The sequence below is a fragment of the Eretmochelys imbricata genome, chromosome 15 (assembly GCF_965152235.1).
Source record: "Eretmochelys imbricata isolate rEreImb1 chromosome 15, rEreImb1.hap1, whole genome shotgun sequence".
In the NCBI taxonomy this organism is placed as follows: domain Eukaryota; kingdom Metazoa; phylum Chordata; order Testudines; family Cheloniidae; genus Eretmochelys; species Eretmochelys imbricata.
Window position 1 is genome coordinate 21384674 of NC_135586.1, and position 19737 is coordinate 21404410.

Sequence of the window (19737 nt, forward strand, 5' to 3'; positions counted from 1 at the left end):
ATGCAGAAAAGCGTGACAGGTGCACATAATTACATAAACTGGCAATGTACATGGTTGGCAGGCTTCAAGATAAAGACTTTTTAGAAGATATGTAAATAAGATGGGCACAGTTCTTGGATCATACTGAGCTGTATTTGACTTAAGAATCAAGGTGGGGGATGGGTGCAAAGCTACATTTAAGAGGTGGCAGGGGCCTGAATTAACTCCAGGTTGAATTTAGACCAGTCCCACGGTTGCACCTAGCTGCATTGTCCCCGTTGATGGCCATTCTGACAGCTGGGGATCACTGAAGCACTCTGGTCACACTCCTTATTCCAATGGCTGTAGGGGTGGTATAGGGTTGGATATGCCACTTGAGGATTTACTCTATACTGGGGGAATCCTTAGTTGGCCTTTTAGACCAGCTTTACAGTCCCTTTGCACTGTCAGTAGCCCAAATGGGTCTTACGGGACCTGATAATTGGCCCAAAATAGTCATATTGGTAATCCCTATCTTAAATTTGTTTTGAAGCTTCCTTTGGTCAAGTTTGTAACGCTCTCTTTTTAATGGACGAAAGGATCAGATGTACATAATTTCAGTATCACTGCCTATATGCATGTTTTGCATTTGTAGTTGTGTACACAAACTACTTTTCAGTGGTGAAGAATTACTATTTTGCCCATTTGTGAATCCTTAATCTTTTGAAACTTTGTTTTCAACCTGAATATTTACAATAAGTCTGTGTATTTATTACAAAGAAAATTATACCGCATAAGACACTGCTTTCATTTGAATGGTACTGATAACGTTTACTTTCACTCAATGTTTCTCTCATACACTTACTGTAATTATTGAAGTGTTATTAATAGCTAGATACTGTTTTCACATGCAGGAGTCAATGTACGGTCATTGGTGAGAAATAGCCTTTAAAATATAAAATTGCCTTCAGAATCAGTGGAAGATGCTGACATAGAACAAGCTTTGAGAAACTAGTTAAAACTGTAATACTGCATATTTTTTGAAAAGCTGCTTAGTTACAACACAGTTGCCTAAAACATCACTTTTATGCATTCTAGGTTTAAAAAAAAACAAAACTCACTTTTCACGCCTTTTTGCGAGTTCAGCATTATTGACCAGAGTTTCCAAAGTGCTCAAGTGACTTAGCACAAGTCTTGCTAACTTTCAGTGGGGCTTGTGCTCTCAAGTAATTTACGCTCCTTTGAAAATCTCACCCTTAAATGTTTCTAATGGTATTATTCATAAGCTAATTATAGCTGCCTGTGCTTAGATTCACTGTAGAGGCTTAGCTAAATCTCTCCTTATTAGGCTGTATACAGTATTCTCAAGTGAAAAATGGACAGTGCCTGGTACAGTGATGTGATTAGGGGGAAAACAATGAATCAGTGATAGACGGAAGTATAGAATGAACTATTTATAAGAAAAAAAAACCTACTTGAAAATTTCCCTTAATTAAAAACTCAGTGCACTTTAAGTTGTTGAACTTTAAATTTGGACCAAAAAGTAAATCCTACTTTAAAAAAAGTAACCTTCTTAATGAACTAGATTTGAATTGCTGTGATTTGATTTGGTTAGCGAGTTTTTTCGTAAAGTATCCCAAGCTTAAAGACCTTCCATGACAAACATAAACATAAAAAACACTAACCTGCTCCTAATGTGAAATCATATAGGCCCTTTAAAAAATATTGAAACTTAGAAGAAGGACTTTGAATTTGGACATCCAGGATCCTTCTTTGTGTGCCTTCCATTGAATCTCAATGCTGTGACATCACAAGTTTGAGCATACATAGCCCTCAGCTTTCTTGGTTATAAAATTACTATTTGAGTGATCAGTCTCATTTAAAACAAAGTTTGTCAGCAATATAATTTATTTCTATTGTTTGTTTGCCTTGTTAAAATAATTTTAGTGAAGATTATTTTCCCATTTGTCAGCACAAGCAACATTATATGAGAACTCAAAATATCCTTACTCATATGTGGATATTAATAGATTTAACCTCCTATAAATTTAATTTTGCCATAATATTAGTATTTTGTTTAGATGATATATGCACTAGTCTTGTGTCACACCCAAGGAATCTTTGCTTTTCTGTGTCTGCCTATGCCAACTGAATTTACTGTGTATGTAAAGATTCACAAAGTGTTTGTGTTTCCCTTTTCATTTTTCCCACAAACTGGTGGTTACCAGCAGCAGTGAATTTGCACAAATGCTGGAGCAATGATACGAAACTTATCTAAAATTTTCACTGTAGATGCAGATTTAGGGCTTGATTCATCTCTGCATTTCTCTTGTTTTAATCTGGTGTGACTTCACTGCTTTTATGGCAATGTAACTTCACTAAAACTGGAGTAATGCAGTGGTGACTCAGGCCCACAGCACATAGTTGATGACAGCAAGAGGAAAGCAGAAAACTTGGTGGGTGGGGAATATAACTGGTTACTGTTACAGGAGGAGATACAACAAATAATTGCAAGTTACAAATTGGCTACTTCAGGGCCACAGCTGCTGGGTGAGGGCGGCTGTTTCTGTAAGATGGTGACCCTGTACTGAAAAGAGTTAGTAGGGACCAGGAAGTCACCAAGGAAAGCAGTCTTGGGTAAGGGACTGCTTTAATTTTGTTCCAATAACATTGCAGCTGTAGAAGATGGAAAAATAATTTTAAGTTAAAAATAAAAGCTAACTGGATTTTACATGAGCCACAAGTGCATGACAGAATAAAGAGTTCATTTATACTGGCCTGTGATGAAGCTGCTGTGTGAAAGGAGTATGTTTAACTTTTTTTATGATGGCGGTAACGTTTGGAAAAGCTGTGTGTTATGCCTAGAGGAAATGGGAAACTAAGGGAAGGGAAGGAAGTATGTGGAGAAAGCTGTATAATTTCAATGAAATAGTTTCCGAAAACACACAATAGTTTGCTCTAAGGGGAATGTTTTTAAATTACCTTCTCCCCCCTCCCCGGTGTGAAAGACATGAGTTTAAATTTCAAATGTAAGAGGGGAGGAGGGAAAGAAGAATGATAAACTCAAGTTTGTGGGGACTTAGTAGAAGGTAGTATCTCACTTACATAGCTATAAATACCTGTTTTTTTATCTTAAGAGCAGAATTTGCCTGATGGGTTTTAATCTTTAGCTCTGAATATGTATTGTTAATTTAGGATAAAAAGTATTTTTTTTTAATTTAAGATGTTACTGAACATTTCCAGAAATTTCTTCTAACGACTATTTGCAACCTGAAACATCAGTTAATTACTATCTCATCTGACCTGAACCTAGTTCTCCAGAAGAGAAATATGTTTATGGCCAACTTTATATGCTTTTACTTATGGAAATTACAGTACTCAGTGGTACAACTAAAACTTATTAAATTAAATTACACAGTAAAAGACAAGTAGCTAGCTTTATTATTTGAAAATAGTGAACAACATCACACTATATCTGGTAACTTGCATGTTTACTTTCTGTCCTTTGTTTTATTAAATTTGTCTTAGAATTATGCAAGAAACATATTTGCTTCTTTAATAGCTTTAATATGAATTCAAATGAATGTTCACATGGGGTACTACAAATTATATTATATATTACAAATAAGGTCTGTCTTCTGTTATGGGAATAGATACAAAAATATATATCACTTACAGTTGATAGAAATGTAAGTTACATGTGCACCTGGTATAAACTTAATGAGGTTGGGGAATTCCTTGTGTTTTCTTCTGATTTGTTTTCACTAGGTTTTCTCCAGACACTCTTGTTTTTTAAAAAAAGTTTTTTATACAACATAATTTTCTAATACCTTCCCCCTCCCTCCTTGGGTGCCTCTGAGGGACATCTCCTAAGGAAATATAAATGTTATACAACAATCGCAATTATTCAGTGTCAACTATATCTTTCTAGGTTTCAGAGTAACAGCCGTGTTAGTCTGTATTCGCAAAAAGAAAAGGAGTACTTGTGGCACCTTAGAGACTAACCAATTTATTTGAGCATGAGCTTTCGTGAGCCACAGCTCACTTCATCAGATGCATACCATGGAAACTGCTAAAGACTTCTAGTTTTGTAAGATTCCTTTATCTTCTAGTTACTCATTTTCTAGATCATCCACATCTAGAGTTGCGCAAAATGTTTTTGACAAATAGTAGAATTGGACAGGCCAAAAAAGAATGTTTAAGAGCAGCTCGCTAAAGAATCAAAGCCTAACCGTAAGAATTATTTAAGTACATTAAAAATAGGAAGCTGCCAAATAACAAGTGGGGCCACTGGACGATTGAAGTGTTAAAGGAGCACTCGAAGATAAACCCCTTGCAGAGAAGCTAAATTAGTTCTTTGCATCGGGCTTCACTGCAGAGGATGTGAGGGAGAGTCTCACAACTGAACCATTCTTTTTAAGTGACAAATCTGAGGAACTGCCCCAATTTGAGGTGTCAGTGGAGAAGGTTTTGGAACAAATTAATAAATTAAACAATAATAAGTCACCAGAACCAGATGGTCTTCACCCAAGAGTACTGAAGGAACTTGCATATGAAATTGCAGAACTACTAGCTCATATGTAACCTATCGCTTAAATCAGCTTCTGTACCAGTTGACTGCAAGATAGCTAATGTGACAAGCAATTTTTTTAAAAGGCTCCAGAGGCAATCCGGGTAATTTACAGTCTGGTAAGACTAAATTTGAGTAGCAGGCAAATTAGTTGAAACTATAGTAAAAAACAGAATTATCAGGTACATAGATGAACATGATTTGATGGATAAGAGTCAGCACAGCTTTTGGAAAGGAAAATCATGCCTCACCAATCTATTCATCTTCTTTGAAGGGGTTAACAAACATATGGACATGTGTGGTCCAGTAAATATAGTGTACTTGGACTTTTCAGAAAGCCTTTGACAAGGTCCCTTAAGGCTCTTAAGCAGAGTAAACAGTCATCGGATAAAAGGGAAGGTCCTCTCATGTATCAGTAACTGGTTGAAAGACAGGAAACAAAGGATAGGAATAAATGGTCAGTTTCAGAATGGAGAGCAATAAATAGTGGTGTCCCCCAGGGATCTGTCTGTTACCGTGCTGTTCAATATATTCATAAATGATCTGGTAAAAGGGGTAAACAGTGAGGTGGCAAAATTTGCAGATGATACAAAATTACTCAAGATAGTTAAGTCCAAATGAGACTGCAAAGAGTTACAAAGGGATCTTGCAATATTGAGTGACTGGGCAATAAAATGGCAGATGAAATTTCATGTTGATAAATACACAAAATGCATATTGGAAAAACATTCCAGCTATACATACAAAATGATATCTAAATTAGCTGTTACAACTCAAGAAAGAGATTTTCAAATCATTTTAGTTAATTCTGTGAAAACATCCGCTCAATGTGCAGCAAAAGTCAAAAAAGCTAACTGTTACGAACCATTAGGAAAGCTTTAGGTAATCAGACTTGGTACGTCTGCACCTTGAATAGTGCATGCAGTTCTAGTTGCCTCATTTCAAAAAAGATATATTAGAAATGGAAAAAGTACAGAGAAGGGCAAGAAAAATTAAGGGTGTGGAACAGCTTCCATATGAGGAGACAGGGACTTTTAAGCTTGGAAAAGAGACAACTAAGGAGGGAATATGATAGAGGTCTATAAAATCATGAATGGTGTGGAGAAAGTGAAAAAGGAAGTGTTGTTTACCCCTTCACATAACAGAAGAACCAGGGGTCACCCAATGGAATTAATAGGCAGTAGGGAACATAAGGAAGTACTTCTTCACACAACGCACAGTCGACGTGTGGAACTCATTGCCAAGGGATGTTGTGAAGGTCAAAAGTATAATTCAAAAAAGAATAAGATAAGTTCATGGAGGATAGGTCCATCAATGGCTATTTGCCAAAATGGTAAGGGATACAACACCATACTCTGGGTGTCCCTAGCCTCTGACTGCCCAAAGCTGGGAGTGGATGATAGTGGATGGCTCCACAAAGTGATCATATCAGCGCTCAAACATTTTCTGACAAATAATTGTTTTTGTAATTTCAATAACTTTTCCTCGTATAATTGTACCAGCATTCAGGAAGAAATATGGCAGAGAGCCATCTATACTTTAAGCTTTTGTTTGATTGACTTTATGTAAAATCTTGTCTTAATACATAATACAACAAAGATCATGATGCCTTCCTTTTCAGATTTCCTTTGCTGTGGGCCAAAGTAATAGCTTTTAATATAAACTAAAATCCTCTTACATCTAAATCTAAAGAAGTGGTCCCCAAACTTTTCAGGGTTGCACCCCTTACCTCTGTCCACACCCTGACCTGGGTGCCGAGAGCAGGGCCACGGCTTCTGGGGGCAGGATGTGAATGGGTAAGCGAGCCGAGGCTGGGGGCAGGTGTGGGACTGAGGGCTGAGCAGGGCTGGTTGATGCTCCATCCCTGCCCTCATGGGGGATGGCTTTCGCGCCCACACACACACCCACCCACCTTCGGCACCCTTTGAACGTTACCCCGCTGTTTGGGGACAACTGATCTGAAGTGTCAGATGGTGTTTCTCTAGAAATACGTTCAAGTCAGAGTCCTCTTTCTGGTTTTGATGCTGAGTATCCAAACGCTTCTGGACAAATGTGTTTTCTCCAGTATTATTTTTCTTTTAAGGGCTATGAAGCTTTAATCTTCGCAGTTTTCTTCTATTAAAGGCGCACAAATTAGTGTATTACCCTCTTGCATATCTAACAGAATGATAAACAGGAAAATAGGAGTGAATGTCTGCATTAAGTAAACATGATTAAATTGATATGAGCGGTGGAAAGAAGCTGAAATACAATAGTGATGAACTCCACATTAATTATATAATTGTCTCTCCTATAGAGCTTATTACTTGAGGATCTCAAAGAACTTAATAAAGGAAAACAAGTATTATCCCCTATTTTACAGCTAGGAAAACAAAGCCACAGGGAGAGGGGGAGTGAATTGTCCATGTTTATGCAACAGAGTGGCAAATCAGGCATATAATCCAGATCTCGTCTCCCTGTCCATTGCTTTATGCACAGGACTAGGCAGCTGGCATGGGGCTGACTGAGGTTTCTTGTTCTTTTAAAATGATACAATTTTTAGTGAATTCACGCACCACACTTTCTCATTAACTTTATTTTACCCAGCTAACTGGAAAGTTAATTAACTTATTGAGATGCATATAAATGCTGAAAAAAGGGTATTTATTAATACATTTTGGGTGCCCTCAACATAATTTAAAATACATCACAAATATCTTAAGTATAGAATAAAATTTAATAAATCCACTACAAGTAAGCAAGGTAACTTAAAGATTCAGGCTGCCCATCCCCTCCAACAGTCCTCCACTTGTATAGTTTCCATCCCTTAATGCTTGTAGTCAATTTTAGGTTGTATATCTAAAAGATAGTTTGGATACCTTCCAAAAGGTATACTTGCTCATCAGTATGTCTTAGAATCAATCACTAATTATTCTAAAAGCTATGTTTCACATTCCTTTAAAAAAGGAACAAAGGAAGAACTCGAGGACCTGAACAAAGAAATCAAGAAAATAGCTAATAAAATTCGAGCCAAGTTAAAGGGTAAGTGCAACCCCCCCCCATAATTTAATTATAATATGGAGCCTTATATATGTATTTGTGATATTAGGAGAGCTCGAACAGTCTCAAGAACATTGGAATTTGCCCCTCAGTGTAATTAATGGGGTCAATATATGTATATACAAATTTGGTTTTCATAGCTTGTATCATAGTGGGATGTTCCAAACTTTAAGAAAATATAATATATTATTACAGAAAATCTTGGAACTCAGAATGTTAAAATAAGTTTCACTTATTGTATCAAAAATGATCAAGACATGCCCCTTTATCAGATGAAAGAAAAGAATTGTAGATTTGAAATATTTGCCCAGCGTTTAATGTATTTAATCAACAATTTAAAAATAAGTGCCATATATTCAAATGGTGCAAACTGACATGGAGCTATGCTAAATTACCCCAGCTGAGGTCTGTCCCAAAATTCATATATCTGCTCTTGAGTACTCTTGAAAATCAGGCCCCTTATTTAGCAACTAATTTAGAATTTAGGAGTCTTAATTGTTCAGCATGTGTCAACTCAAACATAACAATGTTTTTTTTCTAGTGCCACTAAATTACATTAAGGTCATTCTTTTCTTCAGTGATAGATTTCTAGGTTTAAGGGTAATATTTAATAAAATTCTTCTGTCCAGTAAACAACATTTATTATTCAGATAGCAGTAGCAACCCCAATTTGTTAGGCTCCTTCCAAGCACAAAAGATGACATAATACCCATCAATGAACAGATACTTTTAAAAATTTGTTTTTAATTTGGCTGTGTAAACAGTTTTATATTCTTAACCTTGCATTCTATGTCATTAATAGATTTAGTTTTTATTATGTGGTGAAAATCTTTCTAAAGAGAAACTACTTTTTTGGGGTAGGAAACAGGAAAACAGTACTAATTATGATTTATAAAATAGTAAATGTTTATGTTAAAACTTTTACTGTATGTTGCATTCTTAACACCTGACAGTATGAGTTCTTATATTCTTTCTAGCTATTGAACAAAGTTCTGATCAAGATGGGAATGCTAATCGAACATCAGTTGAACTCAGGATACGAAAAACACAGGTATGATCATAAAGTCTGCATGGGGAAATCTGAGGATTTTAACAAAGTCAACTAAGCTCCAGAAGAGACAGTATTGTGGGGTGGGGAGAGGGAAGAGTTGGACTTTCCTGGAGCCTATGTACTATTTTATACTTTTTGAAAATGCATTTTGTTGTAAAATAAAGTACTATATTTTTACTCCTCAAAACTAGCACTTGGTATTGTCCCGGAAGTTTGTGGATGTCATGACAGAATACAATGAGACCCAGACCCTGTTTCGAGAACGCAGCAAAGGACGGATACAGAGACAGTTAGAAATAAGTAAGTGACCTGAATTTTCTTCCAATATAGGTGGCTGAATTAACTTTTTTAATGGTCTTTGTTTGTTTGTTTTTTGACATCTTTTTTGTTGTTTTGGTTTATACAGAATTGAAATAATACCCCCAGTCTTCTAGTTTTATTTTCCTGTATTCCAGTTCTTATTTTGTACCCCCAGACAAGGTTTTTTTCAATAAAATGGCAATGTATCACAAAATATCAGGATTGGAAGAGACCTCAGAAGGTCATCTAGTCCAACCCCCTGCTCAAAGCAGGACCAATCCCCAACTAAATCATCCCAGCCAGGGCTTTGTCAAGCCTGACCTTAAAAACCTGTATATAGTCCTGCATACTTCTCTGTAGCTGCTTCTTTGGAACTTTAACTCCTTAGATGATGAACACACATAAGCTTCTACTTGTTTGTTTTTTATGTTACACAGAATATAAATAGCTGGTTAAATTGTAACTGTCTAATAGACTTTGATATGGAAGAACTTACCTTGACCTGAAGAATGATTACCGTATATACTCGTTCATAAGCCGAATATTTTTGGTAAAAAAAGTGGCGCATCAAAGAGCGGGGGTCGGCTTATAAATGGGTCTACACCAAAATTTGATGATTTTAAACTCTATGAAATCATTTAATTGAATATCTAATACATAGTCATTTTGTTAACCTGGAGCATTCACAGGCATGGAGCCCCTCAGCTCCCAGTGGCGTGCCACTTCCCACAGCTCCCATTGGCTGGGAACGGTGAACCGCGGCCACTGGGAGCTGAGGGGTTCAATGCCTGTGAACGCTCCAGGTAAACAAAACGTCTTGACCCGCCAGCGGCTTACCCTGACGGGCCGGGAGCCAAAGTTTGCCAACCCCTGAAATATAGGGTCGGCTTGTGAAAGGGTCATACAGTTTTTACTTTTTTTTACCTATCCATCTTGGGGGGTCGGCTTATAAACGAACGAGCTAATGAACAAGTATATACAGTAGTTTAAATGTTGATTTTGTTCTTAATAGATACTTCTAGATATATTCTTTTACTAAAGTTATCTTCATGGATTCTGAATATACAGTCAAATCAATAGCAAAAATCCCATTGACTTCAGTGAACAAGAATTTCACTCACTGTAGTGTTGCCAAATTATTACCCAGAAAGGTTGTCAACCTGTGGTGTTGAATGTTCTTACACCACTCCTGCTTCTTAGAATTGTAGCCTGTATTGTCTGGCTATACCGAAAGAAGGACAGGAAACACTTGATATAGTTTTAATCAGTCCACAACTTTATTATTAGATGTCTGGAACAACCCAGCAGATAAGTATACAGTGCAGGAAACTTCATGTTCATTTAATATCTTCTGCCAGCCCCCTCTTTTTTCCATCCAGGTCCACCAGCCAACCTATTCCTTGGACTTTACTATTCCCCCCGCACCCCTCAAATGAGGATTAAGGTGGCATATAAGAAAGCAGGGTTGGCTCCCTGCCATACCAGTCATAGGAGCCCCGATCTCTTCTCTCTTCTCCCCCCGCCCCCATTCTATTCCTTTAACCAACACCTCCTTTTTAAGTCCTTTACCAAGCCATTTATTCGGTCACTGTATCCCTTCCCTCTGGAGTACTAGCACTGGACATCCGCGCGCACTTACATAATGAGTGGCGACATAATAGCCTAACACCTTTCCTTCCTCACCATAACACAGCACTCCCTGAACCTGCTGTGGGGAAGGTGGGAAAACCCCCTACTCCACGTAGGCCAATCTGGTGGCGAGGGAAAAATTCCTTCCCAGCCCCCCTAGAAAGGAGTGGCTAGTGCGATGCCCACAGGAGGTCCTGACCAAACCTGGTATTTTGCCACCTCAGTGGGAGGGAGGGTGAGTGGTGCTCTGCCTGGTCTGGGGAAAAGAGGCTTCCTCTGCCAGGCTTGCTCCTTTTGACCTCCTTAGCCTTTCCAGTCCCGGGGGTGGGTGGGTGGGTGTGTGTGTGTTGCCAAGCTGACTCTCTTCCCCCTTTTGCAGCAGCTTCTAAGCCTTCCTCCCCTTCCCTTCCTGGCCCGTAAAGCACTATTCCCTCTCCCCCGGCAAGCCAGACAATGTTCCCCCCTCCACACACGCATTGAAAGGTGCAGTGTGGTTATTTGTGTAAAATAGAAGATACTGGATATCCTATTGTTGGGGTTTTTGAAACTTGGTTCGACTTTTCTTGAATTATTCACTATTTAACCATTAGTGTAATTCATAAAACCATCAATGAATATCTCTGGAGGAAGTGAAATATCACTATTTTGGTAACACTGGGAGTTTCACTACTAGCTTTCCCTTCCTCACTGTTTAGGTACATCTCCTATAATTTAAGGCAGGGATTTTCAAAGAAGCCAAAGGGAATCAGATCACTGAAAGTCAGTAGGTTTTGGACATCCCCTTTGGCTTCTTTGAAAATCCTAGCATTAAATGAGTGTGGCTATGTTGGTAGGGATGCTGCCCAAGTCATTGAATATTTGATCTAAAAGAGTATGAATTGGATAAAACAATTAATCTTCACTGTGTTGTATCCAAACTTATGAAATGAGATGACATGTTTGTGGGAAGTATAAATCACATCTGAGATTTTGTTTGTTCTGGTTTGTTCAACTTTGTTTATCATTGCCTGGCTACAATATCGGTTACTGTAAGTGCTTTAAATAGAATGATTAAACTTGTGGGGGATCACTGCTTTCTGGTAGCTCTACCTACCTTAATGGAGGAGCAAAGTTTTCCACATTAGAAAGTAGTGAAATAATTTCTAGCTGCTTTTTTCTCTGCCTTCTTAACCAGAACCATGTCAAGTTACAACAAAAATCAAGAACTTTATTCTTCAAAGAAATTGCCGAATAAACTTTTTGTACAGGAATTAACACACTCTGATATTTTGTGGACAACATCTTAATACAGAGGTTCTTGTGGACTTCCTGCCCATCCATTCATGATTTTACAGACCATCATCTCTCTCTCTCTAGTTTTTGATTGTTACATCCCTATGGCAATTGCTTATATGAAAAAGTAATATGAGGAAATTATTTAATGCATTGGTAGCAGTCTGGCTGTATTTGCCTGAACCATCCCACCATTTCGCAGGAAATGATCCTGGTGGGAAACATTAAGATATGGTGTAGCTGAGCAGTCCTTAACGAGAGGACCTTAGGAGAGGAGAAGCCAAGCCTGGAAGCACAGCTTGGGCAGGATTTTGTGGAGTTCCTTTTGTGACTAAAGCCAAATCCAATAATGGGGTCAGTAAGTTCTGATGTACCACAACTTGTGTGGACTCTGGAGTAAGGCGGAAGAAGCCAGCACCGTATGACCCTATTAGCAAACCACCAGAGTTTGACAGACCAGTCTGTAAATCTCTGCATCCAGGATTGGATCTTCGTGCTATGTGAAATTCCTGTTACATTCAATCTGGTAATATATAGCTCTAAAAACCAAGTTTCTTTTGCCTGATAAATTCAAGTTCTAAACAGCTCTTCACTTTCTTTCATGATCTGTTCTTATTACCACAAACAGTATTTGTTACACTTCAACCTGCCTCTAGCACTGAATGATCATAAATGACTACCTCACCCTGCACTGAACCTGTAAAACATCTCTAGATACTATACAGAAATTGAAAACGATTGTCATTTGGTTGTTGCAGTATCCTAAATCATTTGAATCTTTTTCTTGTGAGTTTTCAGTAGGCTGCCACCAATGCATTACTTCATTGTAACTTGTTGCTCTCCACTCAGTGTTTCATACTTGTATACTTTAAATGAAATATTTGTTTTTTAGTGAGGAATGAAGAAATAATTCAAAGATGAACCAGCCAACAAATGACAATCATTTGTGGCCAAAATGTGCTATGACTGGTGTAGTAATAGAAATGAAGACAATTGATAGTCTTTAAACTAAATAAATATCCCTTAAGTTTATCCCTGGCTTTTATTCGTATGTTTACTTTTAACATTTAAGATCTCTGGGAAACTTTGTACTTCAATAACCAGAAGAGAGAAATATACTCAAATGATGGCAAATTAAAACTAGTCCTTGCTTTAGCACTAGCTAAGTAAGGTCTTCTGGGGGTCCTGTGTCCCATGCAAGTTCTTCATTTCACAGGCTGGTCCTGTATCCCTCTCAGGAATGGTATGCAGTGGGGGAAAGAAAAGATGAACTCCTCAACCCAGTCTTCCTTGCACCATTGAAACCCGAGAGCGAGGAAACAATTTACTACTAGAAATCCTATCCCAACCCTCTTCTGGCAGTGGTACTGCTAAAGGGGGAAACTTATGCCTTTGTTTTTGGGCGTGTTTTCCTTGCCCATCTCCTTTCATCAGCTTAGGGTCCTCCATGTTATGATGCCAACACTGATTAGGAGGTGTTGCAAAGAGCAGTGGGTCTAGAGGAACAAAACAGAGACTTGCATGTAGAATTAGAAATATGTGCAAGAAGCAATATGGTTCAACCAAAATAAACACAAGTTAATACATCTGAGTGGAAGGTCTGCAACCCAACTATTCAGTGGGAGAAGCTATGTGGAAAGCAGTAAAACCAAAGAGACCTAAGATGAATCTAGGACAGCAAATCTGATCAGCCCTCTACCATACTATATGGGAAAGAGAGGGAAGATGTTATGGTGCAATGGAGAATTAAAACTCTTGGTTGCTGCTCCTTTTGTTATTGTAGTAACTGAGTTCTCTTGTAACTGAGTTGCTGCTTTCTGTTGGTTTCTCCTGCCAAGGTAATGGCACTTTTTGATTGAATTTTTTTTTGGCAGTTTACCATCCTCTCCACTCACCCACAAACAAAAAATCCTAACATATCACAAGTTATGGCTATTTTTATTTAAAGTTATTTAAATTATTGTATCTGACTAGAGTTGAGTCTTTAGCATTTTGTGTGCACTGAAGACTTAGATACTCTCCAGGAGCTGCCTCCCTTCATTTAAGTGTATAGCTTTTGTTTTCATTGGGGAAAGCAGAATTATATAAGGTGCTGCAGAATTTCTTTTTCTGTGGGAAGACAGGTAGAATATGAAACCTCTGTTTGAATTCTCTGCTCATTGTTTAACAAAATTATACAATATGAACTACTTGAACGTGCTAAGAGGTAATTTTGCTACACTTGACAGGTTTCAGAGTAGCAGCCGTGTTAGTCTGTATTCGCAGAAAGAAAAGGAGTACTTGTGGCACCTTAGAGACTAACCAATTTGTTTGAGCATAAGCTTTCCAGAAATGGCCCACCTTGATTATCATACACATTGTAAGGAGAGTGATCACTTTAGATAAGCTATTACCAGCAGGAGAGGGGGATGGGGGGAGAAAATCTTTTGAAGTGATAAACACCCATTTTTTCATGGTCTGTGTGTATAAAAAGATCCTCACTGCATTTTCCACTTTTATGCATCCGATGAAGTGAGCTGTAGCTCACAAAAGCTTATGCTCAAATAAATTGGTTAGTCTCTAAGATGCCACAAGTACGCTTTTGCTACACTTGAGTTTCAGTTCCTTTTTCATGTTTATGCAAACTTTGAGCCCTGTCCACATAGGTGCTGAATAATAAACTATATTAACCTTTAACATAGTACTTGAATTTCTATAGTATAATATAACCGACAATCACTTTCTCTAATATGCTGATGCAGTGGTTCTCAAACTGTGTGGGTCGGAACCCTAAAGTGGGTCGCAACCCCATTTTAATGGGGTCGCCAGGACTGGCTTAGACTTGTTGGGACCAAAGCCCAAGCCCCACCACCCGGGGCTGAAGCCCAAGGGCATAGGGGCTCAGGTTACAGGCCTCCTGCCTGGGATTTGGGGCCCCCCTCCTGGGGTCATGTAGTAATTTTTGTTGTCAGAAGGGGGTTGCAGTGCAGTAAAGTTTGAGAACCCCTGTGCTAATATGAACTGAATCCTGTATTAAAATAATTTTAATCTCATCTTTGTAATACTGTTTCATTACTTATACACAGAAAAAATTAGATTCTTATTTTGAAAATAGATTCCCTAGATATTCATGTGATTTAATATCTTCAATATAATATAGGAGTTGTACAAACATGAATGTTAAATAGCTTATAATTTTATATTAAAGTAATTTTTCCTATTGTGCTTACCAAAAACATGAAAACTGAATTTCATGATTTTATTTTTTCATTATATTTAACCTCCTATTGTGTGTTTGCAAAAATATTTGATTCTTGCAATACTACTTACCCTCAGAAATAGCTTCAGGAATAACAGTTTAATAGCACAAGGACACATTTCAGTAGAAAACTGTCTTTAAAAACGTCATGTTTCTTAGCTCCCAGTCTTAGCCTTATAGAGACACCGTAATAGGGGAATACATTATTATGGAAAATAGCTTCCTTAAAAAATGGTATTGTTTTGACCATGCAACAATCTAGAATCATTACCTTCAGGAGGTGGGTTTTTTCCCTTGTTTTCTGTCCTGCCACAGCTGCAGATGTTTTCATGCTGCAAGAATCTCTCATACTGTGCTTAATGGCAAGAGGTTTGGATGCTAATTGTTATTAAAAACTGTTACTTTTTGTGGAGTGGAGGTCTGAGTATAGGATTGTGAACCATCAACTCCTGTATGCTAATTCTGGATTTAGCACATTCTTCCTGAGATCGTAATATAACTTCATTGCTACCACTTCCCCATAAACACAATGAATACTTGGGTTTGAGAGAGTCAACTAGTTAATTTTTAGTTAACAAATTTTAAGTTGTTTTTGTGCTGTGTGATTATTGTTCGTGGTAAATTCTCAGGCTTCTAGGTGTAGCAAAATACCTTTATGTTGAATAGATAAAGTACTATTACTTTATAACCTTAAAATATACTTTCTTCCTAGCTGGAAAAACCACCACTGATGAAGAACTGGAAGAAATGTTAGAAAGTGGTAATACTTCTATTTTCACTTCTGATGTACGTATTCACAGTCCACTTTATGGCTATGACCTATTCTATTTCTTCAATTCAGGAATATGTCAATCACATACTTATTAGTTATTTCCTATTTTCCTCTTTCAAAGATTATATCAGACTCCCAAATTACTAGACAAGCTCTCAATGAAATTGAGTCACGACACAAAGATATTATGAAACTGGAATCCAGTATACGGGAGCTACATGACATGTTTATGGACCTGGCTATGTTTGTTGAGACTCAGGTAAATGAACCAATTCAAATATTGTCTTAGTAATGAAGTGCTTTGCATGTTTTGTAGTTTTCCTGTGAAAACAATACAGGATAGTCTTGATAACTGCAACATTTTTATAGGTACCATTTTTTGTTTAAACACTGTAATCACAACCCTGTAAAACTAAAGGCAAACTACTAAAGATTACACATCAGAGATGTTTTTTTAAAAGGCCAGAAGGCATTATCTAGTCTAAGCTCCATGTCTGATCACATCTGCTAGGGATAGTGAATAACTATGTGTCAGATGCTAAAGGATGAGATTTTTGCAGTATATATTTAAGTACAAGTGTAAAACTATTTTTAGTGCAATAGTGTAATTTCTTGATCAGGGCTAGATAATATGGTGGGTGAATACACTGACCTGAATGCAAATCTAGATTTAGATCATAAAGAGTAAATTTGGTCTAGCTAGGCCATAATGGCAGTTAATATATTGAAAACCAACCAACAGAATTTGTTAGCTATTGCAGAAGACTAACGTGGTGGTGGTGGTGGTTGTTTAAATGTTGGGTGAGAAGTGTATTGGCAGTGATACTTGGTTATAATTTCCATTCACGTTAAAGGGAGCAAAGTCCGTAAGTGGGAGAGTGATAGCCAGTATCCTCACCTCTCAATTTCATAAATCTTATCTTAATAAGGAGGTGGGAAGAAAAGATCATTTAGGGTTAAAAGCAATTAACTCTATTTGCAGTATTTATAAAAATATGAAATAAACTCTGTTCTTGGGATTCACTGACTTTTTTTTTTTTTTTTTTTTTTTTACTGTGAAAGTAAACTGTTAGATCCACTGTGAAACAATTCAGTGGGTAGTACTATGAATAATCAGCCTATATTTAGCATATTCTTTTTTGGAGAATTTCACATTCTACAAGTCTGATATGTTGCCTTGATACAAAATGAATAAGCGTGAAAATTACTGGTATGTTATAAACTTGTACAGAAATGAACAAGTTATTTGTGCATCATTTTTAATGCTTTGCTGTTCACTGCTGCTGATTATGTCTTCTGATGGACAGAAACACAGGTAACAGATCTACTGTAATATTTTCCAGACCTTGCATTTCATTCCCAAAGTTCATTAATCATAACTGAGCTAAAATTCATTATGTACTGGCATTCTAAGTAGTTAGTTTGGAGGAATCCACCTCCTGAAAACCTGTGAATAATTTTGGATGAATGTTTTGTAGGTATCCTTGCCGTTTCCATATGCTGCTTCAGATACTTCTGAACTCTTTAGTATGCCAGTTGTAGATTAGCTATTAAAGCATACCTTTCTCTTAGGAATATGCTTTAAATTATCAGTATTTTGTCCCTACCTGCCCTTACCAATATTTTTTTCTTTTTAGGTTAAAATATTTTTCCTATGAGACCTTGCTTCCCATTCCTTTTTTCCATCATATGTGGATGCAAAAATAAAAACTTCAGCCATTAATACATAACGCTTTTTCATGTTGAAAATCATTTTGATATGTTTACTCAGGTTCATTATGCAGGGCTCCAGAAAATTCCAGTAGTGGTAAAAAAAAAATTTCTTAATTTTATTTTAAGGGTGAAATGATCAACAACATAGAAAAGGATGTGATGAATGCATCAGATTATGTAGAACATGCTAAAGAGGAGACAAAAAAGGCAGTTAAATATCAAAGTAAAGCACGAAGGGTAAGGTTTTTTTTTCTGGATTTTCATTAACTCAGTTAATATGGCATAACAAAAGGTAGTTTTTATTGTTCTTAACTTCACATGCTGTAACTTGATGTTCTTTGAGTACTTGCATATGTCCATTCCACTGTGGGTCTGTGCATGTCCCATGCACCAGTGCTGGAGAGTTTTCCCTAACAATATTCGGGGGCAGCCTCAACCATTCCCAACCTCCTCGTGCTTCGAAGAAAGTGGTATAAATGATGGAGCCACCTCTCCTTGAGTTCCTTCTGACCATCCACGTCAGTCGTCAGAGCGTTTGTGTATTTTTGCAAGTTTATAGTTCTGTAGTGTCAATCAGTATGCGCAGTTGGTGATGAATGGCTACTCTAACTGGGAGGCAATCTGTTTGCCAATAATGTGACAAGGGGTTGAGAGAACAGGGTTCTTCAGTCCTTTGCTGCTGAGGGCTGCCTTGTCTCTCTATCAGCTCTTCAGGCTCCTTGGATGTGGCGGATTCTGTATTGAGAGCTATGGTGACAGCACTCACTATGCATCATTGCTCCTGGTTGCAGTCCTTTGGGATCCCTGTGGAGGTGCAACAGACAATTGAGGACCTTCCATTCAAGGAATGTGCTTTGTTCTTACTGTGACCGGGTTGGGCCAGATGGCTACAGTAAAGTAATAGAAGGCAGATATATTAGCCCCAGGTTAAGTAGGTCCCTTTTCTCTGGGTAAAGTAACAGGGAAAGTTCCAGAACAGTCGGGAACCTTCTGGAGACAATTAAGATTGGCTGCAGGTATTCTAATCAGCCTATCAGGAAGCTGCTAGAATCAATTAAGGCAGGCTAATCAGGGCACCTGGCTTTAAAAAGGAGCTCACTTCAGTTTGTGGCGCGTGTGAGGAGCTGGGAGCAAGAGGCACTAGGAACTGAGAGTGAGAACGCGGACTGTTGGAGGACTGAGAGGTACAAGGATTATCAGACACCAGGAGGAAGGTCTTATAGTGAGAATAAAGAAGGTGTTGGGAGGAGGCCATGGGGAAGTAGCCCAGGGAGTTGTAGCTGTCGCACAGCTGTTCCAGGGGGCACTCTAGACAGCTGCATTCCACGGGGCCGTGGGCTGGAACCCAGAGTAGAGGGCGGGCCCGGGTTTCCCCCCCCCCCCCCAAACCTCCCAACTCCTGGTCAGACACAGGAGGAGTCGACCTGGACTGTGGGTTCAGAAAAACAGCCAAAGTAAGGGCTGCCGTGAAGCTCCAAAGCAAGCAAATCCACCAATAAGTGCAAGACCCACCAAGGTAGAGGAGGAACTTTGTCACATTACCTAAAACAAACAAACTATTGCACACACTGAAGGACTTGAGAGTGGTTTTGAGGTCCTTGGGTCTCTACAGTTTGGTTGCAAAGCAGACAAAATTATCATCCTCAGTTCCAGCCTAGACAGCAGTATTATCCCTTCCATCAGGCTGACTGCTCTAAGGGAAGGCAAAGGAGGTCACAGAGCAGAAGGCTGTTGCCCTCTGTTTCCCTGGTCTCTTCATCTAGACATTCCCAGGCCTCAAAGTATTGGTTTGACTCTTATGTCAAAGACAGTATACTACCAGACCTGGACCAACCTGATCCTTCCCCTCACCCATCTGCACCCCCTGGATAGAATATCCCATTTCCTGCATGCCTGGCAGTCAGTCCATCACCCCAGACAAGTGTGTGTGCGAAGCATGGTGGAATCAGGATTATACTCTGCATTTTCTTTCTGTCCACCAACCTCACCCTCCAGTCCCTCTTCAGGGACCCCCTCTCATGAGTCTGCACTAAGGCAAGAAGTGCAAACTCTTTGTTCTTTGGGAGCCATAGAAGAGGTTCCCCTTCAATGTTTTCTAATACCCACGGCTAGAGGGTGTCTGAGACCCATCCTAGACCTTCGGAACCTGAAAAAATATATCAAGAACATGAAGTTCTGCATGGCGTTTCCTAGAT

The 19737-nt window shown here is 38.4% G+C and overlaps 1 protein-coding gene across 3 annotated transcripts in view; it reads left to right on the forward strand.

Moving 5' to 3' along the window:
* Positions 1-19737, forward strand: part of STX2 (syntaxin 2) — a 70773-nt gene that overhangs the window by 12750 nt on the left and 38286 nt on the right. For all 3 annotated transcript variants that reach the window (XM_077834905.1, XM_077834907.1, XM_077834906.1), the window contains exons 4-9: positions 7475-7549; positions 8545-8618; positions 8810-8918; positions 15770-15843; positions 15951-16088; positions 17669-17779. In XM_077834905.1, coding sequence (XP_077691031.1) covers positions 7475-7549; positions 8545-8618; positions 8810-8918; positions 15770-15843; positions 15951-16088; positions 17669-17779 — 581 coding nt within the window. The remainder of the gene's footprint in view (positions 1-7474; positions 7550-8544; positions 8619-8809; positions 8919-15769; positions 15844-15950; positions 16089-17668; positions 17780-19737) is intronic.